Below are 21,342 nucleotides of genomic sequence, written 5' to 3' on the forward strand. Positions count from 1 at the left end.
ATTTGTAAAAAATTTGTCCATTGGAGAATGCTGGAATTATTTCTGAGGACCTGCTCAGAGTTACTTTAGGCCACATAAGTATTTATGGATGAATTAATAATGTCATCTTTAAATCTCTGTACCTTACCTAAGAAATGTGTGGCCGTATAAGATCTTTCATGTATATTTCTTGGAAGGAAGGAAAGAGGAGACTCTTCTCCTGAGGAGTTTAAGATTATTAATTTTAGTGGCCGGGCGTGGTGGCACATGCCTGTATCCTAGCTCTCTGGAAGGCTGAGGCGGGTGGATTGCCTGAGCTCAGGAGTTCGAGACCAGCCTGAGCCAGAGGGAGACCTTGTCTCTAAAAATAGCCAGGTGGAGGCTCAGTGCCCATAGCACAGTGGTTACAGCGCCAGCTGCATAAACCAAGGGTGGTGGGTTCAAACCCCACCCAGGCTAGCTAAAAAAACAACAGCTAAACAACTGCACCAAAAAAACATCTGGTCGCCTGTAGTCCCAGCTACTTGGGATACTGAGGCAAGAGATTGCTTGAGCCCAAGAGTTTGAGGTTGCTGTGAGCTATAATGTCACTGCACTCTACTGAGGGTGACATAGTGAGACTCTGTCTCAAAATAAATAATTAAATAAAAATAAAAATAGCCGGCCATTGTGGCAGGCGCCTGTAGTCCCAGCTACTTGGGAGGCCGAGGCAAGAGAATCGCTGGAGCCCAAGAGTTTGAGGTTGCTGTGAGCTATGATGCCATAGCACTCTACCAAGGGTGACGGAAACTCTGTCTCAAAATAAATAAATAAATAAAGTTTATTAATTTTAGGCACTAATGATACAGCAATCAACAAACAAAACAAAATCTCTGCTTGCATGGAGCTTGCATTCTAGTTTGGGGAGGTCAGAGAGGACAGGGGACAAGAATGAGATAGACAAGGTCATGTTTTATCAAGGGAGGGCCTGACCAGCTCTGTGGATACCAGTGAGCTGAGAGGGCACAGCAATTATCAACTCTAAGGGTTAGAAGGGACCTTAAAAGTTCTCATTTCAACCATTATTTGGTATCTTGATCCTATTTGTAATAGTCCAGGTAAAGGGCAGCGCCTGTGGCTCAGTGGGTAGGGTGCCGGCCGCATATACCAAGGGTGGTGGGTTTGAACCTGGCCCTGGCCAAACTGCAACAAAGAATAGCCAGGCATTGTGGCGGGCACCTGTAGTCCCAGGTACTCAGGAGGCTGAGGCAAGAGAATCACCTAAACCCAGGAGTTGGAGGTTGCTGTGAGTTGTGACGCCACAGCACTCTACTACTGTCTCTAAAAAAAAAAATAGTCCAGGTAAGTAAGTGATCAGTTCACTTCGAATATTTCCAGCAATAGGAAAACTTACCATTTCTTGAGGTAGCGTATTTCACTTTCAGATGATTTTATTGTTTTAATACATTTATTTATTTTAATGTACCTACTTGCAAAAATAATTCGAGGTTTGAGTAGCTGGAATTCAGGCTGCGGTCACTGCCTGTCTTTCCTAGATCCTGACTCACGAGTGGACTGGTATGCTCACCGTTGAGAGAGGTGCTGTTGAAGTGCCCATGGAGCTTAAGGGAGACTCTGCCTGGTGCCCTTTGGGTCTCAGGCACCTGAATGTTAAGGAGTCTTCTGCCACTTCAGACACAGACTCTTCTATGGGTGCTGCAATAGCCAGGCCTCCCTGCACCTTCCAAACCTGGAGCAAGGTAGTCAAGACATAAAAGAAGAATGTGGTCGTTGTTAGAGGTGGAAACACATTCTTAGAGTCAAGTGTGTTTTCAGGAGATCAGCTTCATTCTCTAGCTGGTTTCATTGGTTCCCTGGATAAAGACAAACCACCACCTTTACCATAGGCATGGGAGGGATATGTCAGCATCTCTTTGCTGCAGCCAGGATTTATCAGGGACATGGCAAGTTCTCAATACCTGACTAGCAAAACAGAATCTTTTGCAAAGTTCACACATGACCAGATTATGCAACAATGTAGGACAAAGCAAATAAGCTCCGTGTCTTAAAGCTTCTGTACAAATCCTCTTTTTTTTTGAAAGTCTTACTTAGTCACCTTTGGGGTGAGTGCTGTGGCATTACAGCTCATAGCAACCTCAAACTCCTGGGTTCAAGCGATCCTCTTGCCTCAGCCTCCTACAGGTGCTTGCCACAATACCCAGCTATTTTTAGAGACGGGATCTGACTGTAGCTCAGGCTGGTCTCCAACTCCTGACCTCAAGCAGTCCACCCACCTCGGCCTCCCAGAGTGCTAGGATTACAGGTGTGAGCCTTCATGCCCGGCTCTTCTTTACAAATCTTGAACCTCTGAAGATGACTGCTTTTCATTTTTTGTAACTGGTTTGCCATTATATTTCAGCCAGCTGCGTCTGAGAATACTTAAACATCACTTTGGGTCTTCTAAAAACTTGTGTTAAAAAAAATAAAATTGGGCGGCGCCTGTGGCTCAGTCGGTAGGGCACCGGCCCCATATACCGAGGGTGGCGGGTTCAAGCCCGGCCCCGGCCAAACTGCAACCAAAAAATAGCCGGGCTTTGTGGCGGGCGCCTGTAGTCCCAGCTGCTCGGGAGGCTGAGGCAAGAGAATCGCTTAAGCCCAGGAATTGGAGGTTGCTGTGAGCTGTGTGATGCCACGGCACTCTACCGAGGGCCATGAAGTGAGACTCTGTCTCTACAAAAAAAAAAAATAAATAAAATAAAATTTACCATTTTAATTATTTGTATGTGTATAGTCCAGTAACAAGTATGTTTACATTGTTGTAAAACAGATCTCTAGAACTTTCTCATCTTGCAGATCTGAAGCTTTATACCCATTAAACAACTCCTTCTTTCCTTCTCTCCCTATCCCTTGGCAACCACCATTCCTCTTTCTGTGAATTTGACTACTTTGGATACTTCATATAAGTATAATTGTAGATTGTTTGTCTTTTTATGATTGGCTTATTTCATTCAGTATACTGTCTTCAAAATTCACTTATGTTACAAGATTTCCTTTTTTTAAAGGTTGACTGACATTCCGTGGTGTGTATGTATATACCAGTTTGTTTATCCATTCCTCTGTCAGAGGACACTTGGTTGCTTCCACCTCTTGGTTGTGAATAGTGCTGCTATGAACATGAGTGTGCCTGTATCTCTTCAGGACTTGTTTTCGATTTTTGTCGATATATACTTAGAAGTGGGATTGCTGGATCATATTGTAGGTCTGTTTTTAATTTTTTGAGGAATTGCCAAACTGTTTTATAAAGCAGTTGTATTCTTTTACACTCCCAGCAGTAGTGTATAAAGTTTATTTCTCTGCATCCACGTCAACACTTACTGTTTTCTGTGTGTGTGTGTGTGTGTGTGTGTGTGTGTGTTAAATATGAGCTATTTTAATGGATTTGAAGTGGTACCTTGTTGTGATTTTGATTTACATTTCTCTGATGTCTTCAGGTTCATTTTTACATAAGTTGAAAAAAAATCTCTAAACTCTCTGATTGTCACAAGTATGTCTTTGCTGGTCACCTAATTCACAGCTGTGCTCCACTGTGATAGATTTCCCAAATAAAAATACCTAGAGCAGTAGTTCAGCAAAATATGCTAATTGTCAGTGACACTCAACAAATGGTGAGTTTTCCCAAGCTAGTCCTCCTATACAAGTGTGCATTTATGAATTACTGTTGGTGGCGTGCACATTTTCTCATCTTGGTGATTCTGGCTGTGATCGTGGCTTACAGAAGATTATTAATGTGTTGTTCTGTGATCACATAGATTGTAATAGTGGATTGCTTTATGTGTGGGTATTAAGTGTAGGGACCATTTCCAAGTACAGAATATGAATCATAAGTTAGGGCGGATGATAGATGTGATTATAATGACATAGCAAATATAGAAAATATCCTCAAATATAGAATTTAGAACAAACTGTAGATGGGCCATTTGACTTGAGGATTCTGTCAAGGCACATTAAGAAAATATCTTGATTCTGAACCTTAAAAAACCACAGGAATCTGTGCTTGCTTCATTCACACAGTCAAAGAGCTCTTGGTTACTGTGCCTCTCAAGGATAGAGGTATCCTCAGGAGTGGCTCGCAGGGTTTGCTAGGAAGCTTGGCAGAGGTGAGCTTGGAGGTGAACTAGCCTCCAGCAGCACTGCCGCTTGGGAGGAGTCCCCTTACTTTTGTGTCAGTCATTAACAAGACAGCGTGGGTCCTCTGGTAGGGTCCTCCCCAACTCTTCCAAGAGGTGGATGCGTTTTGCTGCTCGTGCTTGGTTTTGGCAGTTGCCACCCACATTTGCTAACAGGCTGTTCTTCACCTATTTCTAAGGCAGAGGAACAGGAAGAGGCTGGCTTTCAGGAGCCTGTAGATATTCATTTGAAAACTTTTGAGTTTACTTCAACTGTATGCTGATACATTGTAAGGCAGTATTCAGAGACAGTTGTTCTTGATTGCATGTCATAGTGAAAATTGTTGTAATATTCACATTTGAAGATTACTTATTAATGAATGTCTCTGACTTAAGTACAGGTATAACCAAAAACTGCAACATTATTTGTTTTTGTCATTTCCATTTTATAATGTTAATAAAGCCCTATTGTAAACAAAACAAATAACCTAAAAATGATAATTATATAGGAAATGTATGTGTTAAACCATTTTTGAAAGTATTTTATAATACTTTTAAAACAATGGCCAAACAGTAGTGGTGCTGGGTGGGGAATTGGTGATTCTCAGAAAATCTGGTCTTAGAAAAGCTTTTGCATATGAGCACAAAATGTAAGTCTGAACATCTTGAGCATTTGACACAGAAAGGTGAACAGTAGGAGTCGAGTTGTTTTGGACGGTTAGGATGTTCTTTCACTTCTGCCTCATACTTAAGTCCAAAAAATTATGCAACAGTTATCTGTGACAGATCCGCTACTTTTCTTCTTGTGAGGCAAGTGGCATGATAATTGCCATCTGCCTTTCTCCAAAATTCTGTTTCAGTTACTGCATGTAAGTCATAAAACTGTCCCTGTCCCACACAGACTCACGCAGCTCTGTGGTGGGAAGGACACCGAGCCTGTGCTTCTCTGTTGCTGTAATAGGTGGGCGTAGAAGGTCCCCTGATGGTGCCCTGGTGTCTGTAGTGGTTCCCACATGCCATCTCAGACTTCCTTTTAACAACATTCGGAAAGTGACAGTGCCCGGCTCCCGGTCCAGGTCGTTGTGTATGTGCTGCTGGCACTCGGGGACGTGGGAGTGGTGCTGTCAGCAAGCTTCCATATGTGTGAGGGTGGTTCTGCCGAGGCTTGCCTGGGTTCTTGTTCTGGCCAGTTTTTATCAGTTGCCTGCTGTGGGGCAGCAAGCCCAAAGGGTAACGTTAGTGTCTGTGAGTTCTCTGGCTTTAAGTCTGTCTTTGTCCTAGGTGTGATTCTTTCCCTTTCAAATGTTCTTTCCATCTGAAATGTTTTGTCTGTTTTTGTAATGCTCAGTTATGATGGTACACAGAGATGGAAAACCAGGGCTGGCCTGCGGAAATCTCAACTTAAGGAGCTTGAAGCCCTCTGGGATCTCTATTTTTCTGCGTCTTACCTCTGAAAAGCAGAGTATGGTATATCTGTGGTGTTGGGTGGGTTGTGAGGATTTGGGATTTTGGACGAATGAACATCCTTTATAGTAGGAGTTCATTCCAAATGTCTTCTTCACAGAAGGATCTTGTCTGTGCATTTGACAATGGAGACCAGAAGGTGTTCTTCAATTTATGGGAAGAACACATTCCCAGTTCCATCCGAAATGGTGATGCCCTTGCCCAGAAGTTGGAATTCTATCTTCACATCCATTTTGCCATCTATCCTCTGAAACATTCTGTAGGGAGACCGGTAAGTTTACTTTGTGATTTGGGTTGGTCTAAATAGTGTGTTTAAAGACAAAGTTAGCTAGCAATGAGTATAGATTTCGTTTTGTGACTATTTTGTCATTTGCCTGCAATGTGTAGGCATCTTGATGAATGATTTTCTACCTTATTCCCAGTAGTTTATGTTCTAATTTATATGGAGATTTAATAATTTCTGTAATCAAAGTTGCATGTTTTCCTATATACCTTAAATTTTTGGAAATTCATCAAAATAAATTTTGGGAACTTAATATGTATTCATATATGTCCAAGAAAACACATATTTGTCCACATATTAGACACTATATTAGAGCATAAATTTAAACTTGGGTGGTAGGAAAATAGGATTTCTATTTGTGGACAGTCCATTTCAGTTTTATGGATTGGATTTAGCTTCTGGAGCCCTTTGGCAGGAGCTCTGGAGATGGTAGGAGAGGACAGAGCTGAAATTTCTAGCTGCTACTGTGGCTGAGCTTTTGAGTGCAGAGGGAAGAACAGAAAAGGAGTAGGGACTGGCTGGCATAGGACCCTGGGCATTAACTGTTGTCCAGTTTAACAGTGTTAACTTGCTGAATATCAGGGACACCAAAAGGAGGAGACAATGTTGGAGGGAGCAGCATGATACTTTATTGTGGTAGCTGTTCTTGGGAAGGCTATTTTTAGGAAGTTATTTCTCATGTAGAGAAGATAGGGAGATTTTCTTTTCTTTTTTTCTTAAGACAGAGCCTCAAGCTGTTGCCCTGGGTAGAGTGCCGTGGCATCACAGTTCACAGCAGCCTCTAACTCCTGGGCTCAAATGATTCTCCTGCCTTTGCCTCCCAGGTAGCTGGGACTACAGGCACCCTTTCCAACTCTTGGCTATTTTTTATTTGCAGCTGTCATTGTTGTTTGGCAGGCCCAGGCTGGATTCGAACCCGCCAGCTCAGGTGTATGTGGCTGGTGCCTTAGCCACTTGAGCCACAGGTGCCGAGCCATGGAAGATTTTCATTTTCTGTTTACATTACTTTCTTTCTTTCTTCTTTTTTTTTTTTTTGAGATAGCGTCTCACTTTGTCACCCTCTCAGTAGAGTACTGTGGCATCATAGCTAACAGCAACCACAAACTGTTGTGCTCAAGTGATTCTCTTGCCCCAGCCTTCTCGAATAGCTGGGACTAAGGGTGCCTGCCACAATGCCTTGCTATTTTTAGAGACAGGGTCTCCCTTTTGCTCAGGCTGGTCTTAAACACCTGAGCTCAGGCAATCCACCCGCCTTAGCCTCCCAGAATGTATTTCTTATTTTTAATATCTCTGTTTTTTAATTTTTCAATTTTAATACAAGATGAAAATCAATAAACATTAGCTATTTTTTAAGTCCAGTGGTCAGAAGAGAGCCTCATGTTCATGTACAGAGCAGGCTTATTCTTGTGTGTGAGGCCTGTGGAGCTGGTGTGCTTGGGAGGGAAGCACTAAACTCAGCTCCTCTGGTTTCTCACTGAGGCCCAAGAGGAGATAAAAATCCCAAGAGGGAACTGACTTGCTTGGATTGCATGAGAAACAGAGAAGCAGACGAAGGCCAGACCTTAGGGGATAAAGGAAAGAGTGATTTGGAAGCTTCTGCTCCAGAACACTGTAAAGACATACCTGTTCGCCTTTAGAAACCTTTCCAGCCAGAATCATGGGAATGTAGACACTCATTTATAGCTGAAAAGTGGATGAGTATGTTTAATAATGGGAGAACTAAATTATAATAAGTAAGATGAGGTTTGTTCTGTCATTAAAAATGTTTTTCAAGTTAGAGGCACAGTGGCTCATTCCTCTAATCCTAGCACTCTGAGAGGCTGAGGCAGCTGGATGGCTTGAGCTCAGGAGTTTGAGATCAGCCTGAGCAAGAGCAAGACCCCATCTCTACTAAAAATAGAAAAACTAGCTGGCTGTTGTTGTGGCAGGCACCTATAGTCCCAGCTACTCGGGAGGTTAAGGCGAGAGGATCACTTAAGCCCAAGAGTTTGAGGTTGCTGTGAGCTGTGACGCAACAATACTGAGGGCGACAAAATAAAACTGTCTCCAAAAAAAAAAAAAAAGTTTATGAAGAATTTTAATAATATGAGAAAATGGTGACAATAAATTAAAAATGCAGCATAGTGAACTGTGAGGGTAGTTCTCTGATGGTTCTGAGAAAGTTTTATTAAGGGGGAAATGTGAGGTGATGGTAGAATGTCTGAGATAGCACATTTGCCAGGACAGGTTGGGGGTGCCAGCCACAAGGCTGGGGCCCAGGGAGCCTCAGAGTGGGGCCGGGTGAACAGGTAGTCTGGGGGTTTTCCCTTCCTCTAGGACAGAGAGGAGCTGGAGGAGAGGATTTCTTACTTCAAAACCTACCTGGAGACCAAAGGAGCAGCGCTGAGCCAGACCACCGAGTTTCTTCCTTTCTATGCCCTTCCTTTTGTTCCCAACCCTATGGTACACCCTTCATTTAAAGAACTCTTTCAGGTAAGTGGCAGCCTTTGAATTTTGTTTCAGATCCTGGGAAGCATTGTGGTGTCACCTTGTTTACACTAGTTTCTGAATCATGCTTTAAAACACTAAAATTTGGGCTTAGCACCTGAATCTCAGCGGTTAGAGCACTGGCCACATGGATCGGGGCTGGTGGGTTCGAATCTGGCTTGGGCCTGCTAAACAACAATGACAACAAAAAAATAAACAAGGCGGCACCTGTGGCTCAATGGAGTAGGGCGCCGGCCCCATATTCTGGAGGTGGAGGATTCAAACCCAGCCCTGGCCAAAAACTACAAAAAACAAACAAAAAAAAGTAGCCAGGCATTGTGATGGACACCTGTAGTCCCAGCTACTTGGAAGGCTGAGGCAAGAGAATCGCTTAGCTCAAGAGTTTGAGGTTGCTGTGAGTTGTGACGCCACAGCACTCTGTTGAGGGCAACATAGTGAGACTCTGTCTCAAAAAAGAAAAACACTAAAATTTGCTTATTTTTATACTTACAGTTAATAACTTTTTCAGAGTGGGGATTTCTATTTGTGAATGTTGTGGGATAGCAGTGTGGATAAAGCTTAGATTCAGGGGTGGAGCTTTCAGAATCAGGAATAAGGTCAGGCAAGGCTGCTTTAAGGAATTTAGTGACCTTCAGTATTCATGGAGATTTCTTATTTTTTTCTTTTTATCATATTTTAGTATGCAGGGCGGCACCTGTGGCTCAAAGGAGTAGGGTGCTGGCCCTATATGCCGGAGGTGGCGGGTTCAAACCCAGCCCAGGCCAAAACTGCAAAAAATAAAAATAAAAAATATTTTAGTATGCACACATAATAAAGTTTAAAATTAATATCTTTATTCCCTTCTAGAACACTCAAGGAACTTGGAATGCATTAGCTTCATTTTCCCAATTTATGTGCTATTGTTGTAAAGTATTTTAGTTATATACTTTAACTGCACAAATTAGAAATTTTTACTATTTTATGTGATCACTGTATATTGATGTTCCCTTATATTTACCAGTATTTTTGCTCACCATTTTCCCTCTTGTGTTAAGGATGTTCCATGTGGGGCAGCTTTCTTGCCTGTGTTAAGTACATTCCTTTAAAGTTTCTTGTGGCTGAAGAGCTTTTCTTTCAGTTCTTGTTTGCCTGAGAGTGTCTTTGTTGCTTTCTTAGGGTTTAGAATATTATGTTTATAATTATTTTCTTTTAGCATATTCAAGATAGAAAGCTCAGCTGTATTGCATAGTCTTCTAGCTCCCATTGTTTCTATTTTGAAGTTGGCTGTCAGTCTAATTGCTGTTCCCTTGTAGGAGATCATTTTTCCTCTAGCCTTTGGGATTTTATAATTGTACGAGTGTGTCTAGGGGTAGTTTTTTATTTTTACTTGAGATTTGTTAGGTTTCCTGGATGTGTAGTTTTGAGTCTTTCAACAACTCTAGAAAATTCTCAGTTTGTATCTCTTTATATTACCTCTTCCCCATTCTCTTTATTATCCCCTGGATATATGATTAAATGTATATTAGACTTTCTAATTACATTTGCCTTGTCTTTTTGTTTGTTTTTTAAATTGTGGTAAAATATACATAACATGGGATTCATCGTTGACCATTCTTTTTTTTTAATTGTTGTTGACCATTCTTTTTTTTTTTTTTTTTTTGTAGAGACAGAGTCTCACTGTACCGCCCTCAGGTAGAGTGCCGTGGCATCACACAGCTCACAGCAACCTCCAACTCCTGGGCTTAAGCGATTCTCCTGCCTCAGCCTCCCGAGTAGCTGGGACTACAGGCGCGCACCACAACGCCCGGCTATTTTTTTGTTGCAGTTTGGCTGGGGCTGGGTCCAAACCCGCCACCCTCGGCATATGGGCCGGCGCCCTACTCACTGAGCCACAGGCGCCGCCCGTTATTGACCATTCTTAAGTGTACGGTTGAGTAGTGGTAACATTGTTGTGCCCTTTATGTCTCTTAACGTCTCATACTTTCCATCTCTTAATCTCTCTCACTGTATTCTGGGTGATTTCTTCACATCTGTCTCCCAGTTCACAAACACACCCTTCAGTGATATTTAGTCTGTTCTTGAATCTTTTCATTGAATTTGTAATTTCAGTTATTAGCTCTTTTTTTTTTAATTAACTCTTTTTTATATAGAAGTTCTTTTGTTTTTTATTTAGATTTATTGGGTCATTTTTGGTAATCTGTTAAGTTCATTTTACTTGGGAGTTGAGATTTTTTTGAGACCTGGGTGCAGTTTGATTCTCATAGAGAAGATGTGCATTTGCCTTTCCCAGTCACCTGGTTCATTACCAACTCAGGACTATTTCAGATTATTTACTGAGGTTTTGGGGATCTCACAGATAGTGTCAGTTTCAACTGTGGTCTTTCATGGGACTAAGTGTGGTTATGAAGTGTTAAATGAGGTTTCCCCCTCCTTCCGCCTCATGTTATGGTTTCCTTGCTGTCCCCTTTCTGTATAGTGGCTTTATTTATTTGTGACCTTTTACTGGTAGTATACCCCTTTGGGGTCCCAATTTTATGCTGGGATCTCCTGTTAGATTATCTACTGTGGGTAGATCTTACTGTCTTCTGTCATTTCTACCCTTACAGCTCTCAGAGATTGTGCAGAGTGGCTCCCCATAGCTCAGTGGGTAGGGCGCCGGCCACATAGACCCAGGCTGGCCCGGGCCAGCTAAAAACAACAATGACAACTGCGATAACAACAAAAAAATATCTGGGTGTTGTGGCAGGCACCTGTAGTCCCAGCTACTTAGGAGGCTGAGGCAAGAGAATCACTTAAGCCCAAGAGTTTGAGGTTGCTGTGAGCTATGACACCACAGCACTCTACCCAGGGTGACAGCTTGAGACTCTGTCTCTAAAAAAAAAAAAAAAAGAAAGAAAGATTGTGCAGTTATCCTCAGGTCAAAACCATCTTTGGTGCTTTCTTAACTCTCAGAGTTGCCGCTTTTCCTTCATGTTTTTGCCACTGCAGTTCCTTTCTTGCCCCTTTAGGGATGTATTTAAAAAGATAACCTCACACATTCTCTAGACAGAAGCCATCATCTCTCTAAACCCCTCTCACAGATTATACAATGTCTCAATCAAGTCTCCAGCATGTGCTCTGTTGGATTTTATCCATGGCTTTCTACACCCTGTCATTATTGAGAATGCTTCTTTTGTTTTATAGGCAAGCTCTGGAGCTCTTAGTTCCTTGTTAGAAATTCCTGTCCTGCTTAACAAAGATGACCTCTCTTTTATCCAGTTTTTTTAGTTGTTTCCATTGGTTTTTCAGATTCTTTCTTGTATCGTATTGACAGAAAAGGAAATCCCTTTGTAAAGATTATAGTGAATTTTTTTCTGCAAACTCCATTTGTCAGTGAATATCCCCTTGCAGAAATACTTAGGTATTCCTGTAACTGATTACTTCAGGACAGCCTTCCTGAGCACCTATATTATCTGCCAAGAATGTAAGTTAAGCTTATTTAAAGAGGATTTAGGATGGGCGGCGCCTGTGGCTCAGTCGGTAAGGCGCTGGCCCCATATACCGAGGGTGGCGGGTTCAAACCTGGCCCCGGCTGAACTGCAAACCAAAAAATAGCCGGGCGTTGTGGCGGGCGCCTGTAGTCCCAGCTACTCGGGAGGCTGAGGCAAGAGAATCGCTTCAGCCCAGGAGTTGGAGGTTGCTGTGAGCTGTGTGACGCCACGGCACTCTACCCAGGGCCATAAAGTGAGACTCTGTCTCTACAAAAAAAAAAAAAAAAAAAGAGGATTTAGGGAAGTGGAAGGGACTCTTGCAGGTTTTGCAAGGAAGGGAGGAGTTAACAGGTAAGTAAACCGGCTCGGCACCTGTGGCTCAAGTGGCCAAGGCGCCAGCCATATACACCTGAGCTGGCGGGTTCGAATCCAGCCCAGGGCCCACCAAGCAACAATGATGGCTGCAACCAAAAAATAGCCAGACGTTGTGGCGGGCACCTGTAGTCCCAGCTACTTGGGAGGCTGAGGCAAGAGAATTGCTTGAGCCCAGGAGTTGAAGGTTGCCGTGAGCTATGATGCCACGGTACTCTACCCAGGGCAACAGCTTGAGGCTCTGTCTCAAAAACAAACAAACAAACAAAAAAAAACAGGTAGGTAAACCAAGGGCAAGCTCTGGGCCCTGCCCCCACTTCCACACAATAACCCCACTTTGATCTATTTCATCTGTTAAGATTCTGAGTAAGACTTTGGATAATAAAAGTTTCTGCTACTGGGGGAAAAGTCAGTCACTAATCTGAAGTTTCCCTTTTGCAAGGGCAAAAACTGTGATATTTCCCCAGATGATTCAGCAGAGCCAGTGCAGTGCTTCTCTGGGCTCTTTGCTCCTCTTTGCTCATCAGACTTCTTATTCATAAACCTGAAAGCTCAGAAAAAATAAAAACAGTCAAGAAAAAAGTAAGGGGTTCATGTCCAGAGAGGTTTTTAAATTCAATCTTACCCATGTCATCAGCAGAGCACCATAAGGTAATTAAATTGAAATGATGTATTCATTGGTTATACAAAATGGTATTTGACAGCAGAGCAAGCCTAAGCAAGACCCAGACCCCGTCTCTACAAAAAATAGTTAAAAAATGAGCCGGGCACGGTGGCAGGTTCCTGTAGTCCTAGCTTCTTAGAAGTGAGGCAGGAGAATCACTTGAGCCCAGGAATTTGAGGATGCTATGATCTGTGATGACACTGCTGCACTCCAGTGTGGGCGACAGAACAAGATCCTGTCTCAAAAACAACAGAGCAATCTAAATGGAAGCCTATGTGTCCCAAATATTTTGCTTTGTTTGTTTTTTAAGATGTCTTGATTTATGTTGGCTGGCATAGCGTCCTTTCCTGAGATTCTTTTCTATATGGTTGAGCACGGAAAGCCTGAAGCCAAGGCACACTGTCTTAGTCTCCTAGGGCTGTTTTGTCCTAACAAAGCGCCACAGAGTAGGTGGCTTCCAACAACCAAAATTGATTGTCTCACAGTTCTGGAGGCTAGAAGTCTGAAATGGAGGTATCAGCAGGGCCATGCTGTCCCTGAAGCCTCTAGGTGAGGATTCTTCCTTTCCTCTCCCAGATTCTGATAGCCCCAAGTGTTCCTTGGCCTGGGGTAGCATTGCTGTAATCTCTGTCTCTGTCTGGAAAGGGCCATCTCCCTCTATCTGTCTAAAAGCTCCTTCTCCCTCTGAGGGTACCAGTCATATTGGATTAAGAACCCAGCCTACTTTAATGTGTCCTCAATCTTGACTTTAGTGCATCTGCAACAACCCTATTCCCAGGAGCCTCATGTTCTGGAGTACCAGGGAGTTAGGACTTAACTCTGTTTCTTGGAGGGACACAATTCAACCCATATTAACACACACTTTAAAAAAGAAAAAACTCACTCCGTTGCCTAGACTGGAGTGGTGCAATTACAACTCACTGCAGCCTGGAACTCTTGGGTTCAAGCAATCCTCCTATCTCAGCCTCCTGAGTGGCTAAAACTACAGGAGCCCACCACCATGGCTGGCTAATTTTTTTTTTTTTTTTTTTTTTTTTGAGACAGGGTTTCACTTTCTTGCAGGCCAGAGTACAGTGGCTTCATCACAGGTCACTGTAACTTATAAATCCTGGGCTCAAACAATCTTCCTTCCTCAGCCTCCCAAGTGACTGGAACTAAAGGCACATACTACAATGCCCAGCTAAGTTTCCTGTTTTTTGTAGAGATGAGGTCTCGCTGTATTGTTCAGACTGTTCCCAAACTCTTGACCTCAAGCAGTTCTCCCACCTCACTTCCCAATGTGCTAGAAATATAGGTGTGAACTATTGCACCCAGCCCTAATTTTTATTTCGCTTTTTTCTTTTTTAGAGACAGAGTATTACTTGGTCACCCTTGGTAGAGTGCTGTGGCATCTTAGTTCACAGCAACCTTAAACTCTTGAGCTGCCTTAGCCTCCCTAGTAGCTGGGACTACAGGCACCCGCTACAACACCCAGCTACTTTTAGAGACAAGGTCTTGCTCTGGCTCAAGCTGGTCTTGAACCTGTGAGCTCAAGTAGTCCATCTGCCTCAGCCTTCCAAGTGTTGGGATTATAGGTGTGAGCCACCGCACCCGGCTTCCAGCCCTAATTTTTAAATTTTTTGTAGAGATGGGGTCTCTGTAGAGCTTTATAGGCTTATATTATTGTCCAGGCTGGTTTCGAACTCCTGGCCTTAGCAGTCCACCCTCCTTGGCTTCCCAAAGCACTTAAGCTACCATGCCCAGTTATAAGGTAAATATTATAAACAAAGTTATCATACAGTGTCAGGAATTATGAAATTTTTTAATTATAAGAATTTTTACTCATTCTGCGGTATTTTTTCCAGAAGCCAGGTGACATGCTGGCTAGGTAAGTGGGTGGGGGCAGAAGCACGAAGGAAGATGCAGGCCTGGAGAGGAGGAGGAAGTGGGCAAGGACAGGAACGTCTGAGGGTGAGGGGACAGTGAATTTGATACGCACTTTTAGTGGTAGACCTGCTTTTTTGTGGAGTTTCTTGATTTGGGTGGAAGATTTTTTTTTTGAGACAGAGCCTCAAGCCGTCGCCCTGGGTAGAGTACTGTGGCATCACAGCTCACAGCCACCTCCAACTCTTGGGCTTAGGCGATTCTCTTGCCTCAGCCTCCCGAGTAGCTGGGACTACAGGCGCCGGCCACAACGCCCGGCTATTTTTTGGTTGCTGCCGTCATTGTTTGGCGGGCCTCGGCTGGATTCGAACCAGCTCAGATGTATGTGGCTGGTGCCTTAGCTGCTTTAGCCACAGGCGCCGAGCCAGGTAGAAGATATTTTTATGTAGAGTCAAAGGAAAATTGTCCTGAGAAAGACCCTTACTGGTCACACTTTTTCTTTTACTATTTGTCATTATTTTTTCCTTTTTATTGAGCATTATTTGAGATAAATATAGGCAGTTCCAGAGTTACAAATATCTGAATTACATATAACTTGCACTTACAAACAGAGGCTATTATGGTGAGTCCCATGTTACAAACATCTGACTGATGTGTGAGTTACACTTACAATAGGTAAATGAACCTGTTCCAACAGGTTCCTACAAATTCAACTTAAAAACAAACCAGAATCTACCTCATTCATAACCCAGGACTACCTACAATTTATTTTTAAGGGACAAAATCAAACTAAAAAGTGTATCATAATCCTTTACATGATGGGGTGTTTGTGGCAGATAACAACTTCTGTCCTTTTCTCTTATTCAGAGGAGGTTTATGGAAATGAGTCCTTTTCTTTGAGGAGCTTTCAGTAACTTGGTGATGACTGTTTGCTATGCCTACCAGTGCCCCGCATGCCTAAACTGTACTGAATTATTTTTGGTATTCATCCTAATAAGGTTACTTGTCACGATTGTGTTTAAAACACAAATTCAAATTGTGTACAGGGTTATATTTTCCCTGTTTATGATAGAACTCTGTTTTTTCTCCTGTTGTGGATACTTGAATCTTCTGTAAATGAATTGGTCAGATGTCCTAAAATCTGTTTTTCACAGCCTCACATCACTGGCAAGGCATCTTGCTTTTTGTTCCAGTAACTGGCAGGAATATTTAACCTACTGACTACAGTTTGATGATAGTGCTGGGATCTACTGATCTAGTGTTTTTATTTTTGTTCCTTTGTGTTTTTTTTTTCTTTAGGATTCCTGGACTCCAGAGTTAAAGTTGAAGTTGGAAAAGTTTCTAGCTTTAATATTTAAAGCTAGCAACACGCCGAAGCTTTTAACAATTTATGTATCCTTTTGAAGCAAATGGAAACCCTGTGTGGTTTTCAAGCACATTTTATGTAGAGGAGCACACTGGCTTAAGTTGCCTCATATGTCAGGATAGGATGCTTAACAGCGTTGCTTTTGTATTTACAAGGTGAATAAATCATTAATGGGAGGGTATGCTCATTGATGATTTATGACCTATAAAAGTCAACTCTATGGCATTAGATCTCTGAGACTTGGCTAGGTCTTATTTTGAGATCATGTTCCTAGAGGCTGTCTTGATGGGTCCTCTTACAAAAGAACTCCTTGTAATGATTGTCCCTCTACAGAGTGTTAATCATCAACTACTTCAAAGACCTCGAGGCTATGGCATATGCATTGTCTGATCATCTAACTTGTTCAAATTGGCACTTGTTTTTCAACAACTTTTTTTTTTTTTTTTTGTAGAGACAGAGTCTCACTGTACCACCCTCAGGTAGAGTGCCGTGGCGTCACATGGCTCACAGCAACCTCTAACTCTTGGGCTTAGGCAATTCTCTTGCCTCAGCCTTCCAAGCAGCTGGGACTACAGGCACCCGCCACAACGCCCGGCTATTTTTTTTTGTTGCTGTTTGGCCGGGGCTGGGTTTGAACCCGCCACCCTCGGTATATGGGGCCGGCGCCCTACTCACTGAGCCATAGGCGCACCCTTGCCTCTGTTTTTCTATTTTTTTTTTTTTTCTTGAGACAGAGCCTCAAGCTGTCACCCTGGGTAGAGTGTTGTGCCATCACAGCTCACAGCAAACTCCAACTCCTGGGCTCAAGCGATTCTCTTGCCTCCGCCTCCCAAGTAGCTGGGACTATAGTTGTCCACCACAATACCCAGCTAATTTTTGGTTGCAGCCGTCATTGTTGTTTGGCGGGCCCAGGCTGGATTTGAACCCGCCAGCTCAGGCGTATGTGGCTGGCGCCTTAGCCGCTTGAGCCACAGGCTACGAGCCATGTTTTTCTATTTTTAGTAGAGACTGAGTCTCGCTTTTGCTCAGTCTGGTCTCAAACTCCTGAGCTCAAGCAATCTACCCCAAATGCTAGTATTATAGGTGTGAGCCACCGCACCTAGCCGTGATTTATGAAAGTTTTAGGCTATTTCACTATATAATACCTTCTGCTTCCTCTTAGTTCCAAAAGTATTCGGCTCCTTTTTCCTAATTGAGGTCTTTTGTCTCTGGGATTCCATGACACATTTCAATTTCAGTTTCTTAAGCCTTCAGTGGCTTTAAATTCCTTCAGCTGGCCTGAGCCACAGTCATACTCAACTATAGCTCTTTTCTCTAGTTTTTAGTGAAATTAGGACTTTTCCAACGTGTCTTGTATTTTTTTTTTTTTTTTTTTAGAGACAAAGTCTCACTTTATTACCCTCGGTAGAGTGTGATAGTGTCACTGCTCACAGCAACCTCTAACTCCTGGGCTTAGGCAATTCTCTTTCCTCAGCCTCCCAAGTAGCTAGGACTACAGGCACCCACCACAACGCCTGGGTATTCTGTGTTGCAGTTTGGCCAGGGCCGGGTTCGAACCTGACACCCTGGGCATATGGGGCCGGTGCCGTACGCACTGAGTCACAGGCACTGCCCTTTTCTTGTATTTTAATGTACTTTTTAAAAGTAATTCTCGGCTTGGCACCTGTAGCTCAAGTGGCTAAGGCACCAGCCACATACACTGGAGTAAAATAGCCTGGCATTGTGGCGGGCTCCTGTAGTCTCAGCTGCTTGGGAGGCTGAGACAAGAGAATCACTTAACCCCAAGAATTGGAGGTTGCTGTGAGCTGTGATGCCACGGCACTACCGAGGGCGACAGTTTGAGATTCTGTCTCAAAAACAAAAAAAAAAGTAATTCTCAGTTTAAAACTTACTGATGCCAATATCTTAAGAACCTAAATGAAATTATTTACATAATATATTGGTTATATTAATAATATATTGGTTTTTTTTTAACATATTGGTATTTTAATAATAATATTTCATGGGAAGATTATGAGGATCGATTTAATACATGTGACTTGCTTAAAACAATCCAGCACATAATAAGTACTTGATAACTGTTAGCTTATCACTATTAGCTGTCAGTGTTAGAATGTTCAAGTACTTGTCACCTTTCTCCTATTTGGCATGCTCTGAAGCATACACTGAAATAGAGCAGTTAACTATAAACGATATTCTTTAATTTTTCTGGTTACATGAAAATATTTGTAATTCAGTACATTAAGCTTCTACTATTAATTAAATATTGTGCTAAGAATTAGAGATACAAAAAAAAAAAAGCCAAGACATAGTTTTTTTAGCCAAGTTGGAGTGTTAATAAAGTGGGAGTCTGTGAAGCAGACAGAATGAGAGAGAGGGATTGCAGACAGCAGGAACAGCCTGTGCAGAGGCACTGAAACAGTATGTTTGGGAAAATACAAAGAATTTAATATTGCTGGAGCAGAGGACTGACATAGAAAATGTCAGAGACTAGGCAGAGACCAGTTCCTGGAAGTCTGTTTCTTATTCCTATAAGCAACAAGGAACTGTTGAATCATCTTTTTTGCTTTAGTTTCCAGCAAACACAGAAACTTTGAAGCATTTTAAGCAAGAAAATAACACAGTAGGATTTACAAAAAAAGCACTTTTTAATTCCTAATTATAAAATAGATCATACTTCCTACATGTACACACCCCAAAGTATGTAATATTTATAATAAACATAGATACCTGTATGTGTGTATATATTTTTAAGTATGTTTATCATATGAAATAGAAATTTCCCCATAGCATTAAGTAATCATCAAGAACATGTTAAGTAACCTCAGAAGTTAAAAAATTAGTTACCATATGACCTGGCAATTTCACTTCTTTTTTTTTTTTTTTTTTTTTTTGTAGAGACAGAGTCTCACTGTACTGCCCTCGGGTAGAGTGCTGTGGCGTCACACAGCTCACAGCAACCTCTAACTCTTGGGCTTACGCGATTCTCTTGCCTCAGCCTCCCAAGCAGCTGGGACTACAGGCGCCCGCCACAACGCCTGGCTATTTTTTTTTGTTGTTGTTGCAGTTTGGCCGGGGCTAGGCTTGAACCCGCCACCCTCGGCATATGGGGCCGGCGCCCTACTCACTGAGCCACAGGCGCCGCCCCGGCAATTTCACTTCTAAATGAAAACATATCTCCATACAACTTGGTCATGGATTGTTCAGTAACATTTATCACAGCCAAACAATATAAGCAACCCAAATGCCTATGGACAGATGAATGGGTAAATAAAATGTGGGTATATCCATACAATGGAATATTATTCAGCCATAAAAAGAAATGAAGTACTGATTCATGCTATAGTGTAAATGGATTATGAAAACATGCTAAGAGGCCAGGGGCAGTGGCTCACGCCTGTAGTCCTAGCACTCTGATAGGCCGAGACGAGTGAATTGCCTGAGATCACAAGTTCAAGACCAGCCTGAGCCAGAGTGAGACCTCCCCCCGAATCCACCCCCGTCACTAAAAAACTAGCCAGGCATTGTGGTGGCTACCTATAGTCTCAGGCACTTGAGAGGCTAAGACAAGAGAATTGTTTGAGCACAAGAGTTTGAGGTTTCTGCTGTGATGCCATGACACTCTAAGGGCATCAAAGTGAGACTCTTGTCTCAGAAAAAAAAAAGCATACTAAGGGAAAGATGTAAAGGAATCTTCACATCTTATAAAAGGAAGGAATCTTATAAAAGGCCACATATTGTATGATTCCTTTTAGATGAAAAGTTCAGGCTGGGCACAGTGGCTCACAATTCTGGGAGGCCAAAGCAAGAAGATTGCCAGGAGTTCGAAATCAGCCTGGGCTAGCAAGACCCTATCTCTACAGAAATAAAAATTTAAAAATTAGCCAGCAATGGTGGTGCGCACCTATAGTCTCAGTTGTTTAGAAAGCTGAGGTGAGAGGATTGCTTGAGCTCAGGAATTAGAGGCTGCAATGAGCTCTAATCAGACCAGTGCACTCCAGCCTGGGTGACAGAGTGAAATCCTGTCTCTGAAAAAAAAAAAAGAAAGAAAAAGGGTCAAAAGAGGCAAATCGGTGAGACAGAAAGTAGATTAGTGGTTGCCAGGGGCTGGGAAGGACAGGAGACATGGGAATGACTGCTGGTGGGTGCAGGATTTCTTTTTGGGGGATGATGAAAGTGTTCTAAAATTATGATGGTTGTACAACTCAGTAAAAATACTGAAAAGTATTCAAACGTACACTTTATTACAAGAATTGTATAGTATATGAATAAAGCTGGCATGAAAAAAATTAGGAAAATTTTAAGATAAAGAGGGGGAATAAATCCCAAGATAAGTATCAGTAACTTGCCTTCATGCAGCCAGACTTTTGGGGGCTGAGATTTGAATCCATGTAGTTTGTCCATAGAGTCTGTGGTTATAGCTATTGTGTTATGCTGTGTATAAGTTTCCTTAGGATAAAGCTACAGAATTGAAGTTAACAGAGTTAAAGGTACAAATTTGGATTTGTATTTCTAGTAAGATGTTTGGGTAGCAGTAGGGAGGACTTTGGAAGGGGATGGGAAGGCCAGTTAGGAAGCTGTTCAAATAGTGCAAGACTTGGATTCACATGATGATAACTGAGATAGAAGATTTATGTGGAAGTGAGTCTACCAAGTATTGAGAAGTTGCTTAGGTATTTATAGCAACTTGGAACTGATAATTCTCTTTTTCACCATGCTGAAGTTCTTTCTGAAATTGGCCACCCAATGCAAGATACCCTGAGTACTGCATCCCAAATACCTATTTTCCTGAACATCTTTCTCATCCCAGAAGGAGAATGGACAAAGTAACAAAGGTAAATCATCTAGATTAAAATTTTTGTAAGAACAACTTTGCCAAATCAAGTTTTAAGTAGTGAGATAGGCCTAGAGATGGAAAGAATTTGTGAACTTTGCAAATGAGAGCTTTAAATGTGTAAATATTTGTGAATGCTTTGCCTTCATCATTACCTGCAGTTCCTTGAGGCCCACTTTTCAGATTAGCTTCCTCCTCTACCTGGTAACAAGAGATCCTAGTATTAGCCCCCCGTGAAGTGCTGATGCAGTAGCTCAGTTAGAGGACAGTGTAAACAGTGGGGACAAAATTGTTCTAATATCTTTAACTTTTCCTTTCAACTTGTAAAATAAGGCCTTATGTGTATCTCAGCAATATCGACTATGCATTCTTTTTTTTTTTTTAGAAACAGTCTCACCTTGTCACCCTCGGTAGAGTGCCATGGCATCACAGCTCA

The 21,342-nt window shown here is 42.3% G+C and overlaps 1 protein-coding gene across 3 annotated transcripts in view; it reads left to right on the top strand.

Annotated features, from left to right (window-relative positions):
• ARMC9 (armadillo repeat containing 9) overlaps positions 1-21,342 on the top strand; it is a 199,553-nt gene that overhangs the window by 11,001 nt on the left and 167,210 nt on the right. For all 3 annotated transcript variants that reach the window (XM_053597121.1, XM_053597122.1, XM_053597123.1), the window contains exons 4-7: positions 5,689-5,859; positions 8,188-8,343; positions 16,006-16,098; positions 20,883-20,907. In XM_053597121.1, coding sequence (XP_053453096.1) covers positions 5,689-5,859; positions 8,188-8,343; positions 16,006-16,098; positions 20,883-20,907 — 445 coding nt within the window. The remainder of the gene's footprint in view (positions 1-5,688; positions 5,860-8,187; positions 8,344-16,005; positions 16,099-20,882; positions 20,908-21,342) is intronic.

The sequence above is a fragment of the Nycticebus coucang genome, chromosome 7 (assembly GCF_027406575.1).
Source record: "Nycticebus coucang isolate mNycCou1 chromosome 7, mNycCou1.pri, whole genome shotgun sequence".
Taxonomy (NCBI): domain Eukaryota; kingdom Metazoa; phylum Chordata; class Mammalia; order Primates; family Lorisidae; genus Nycticebus; species Nycticebus coucang.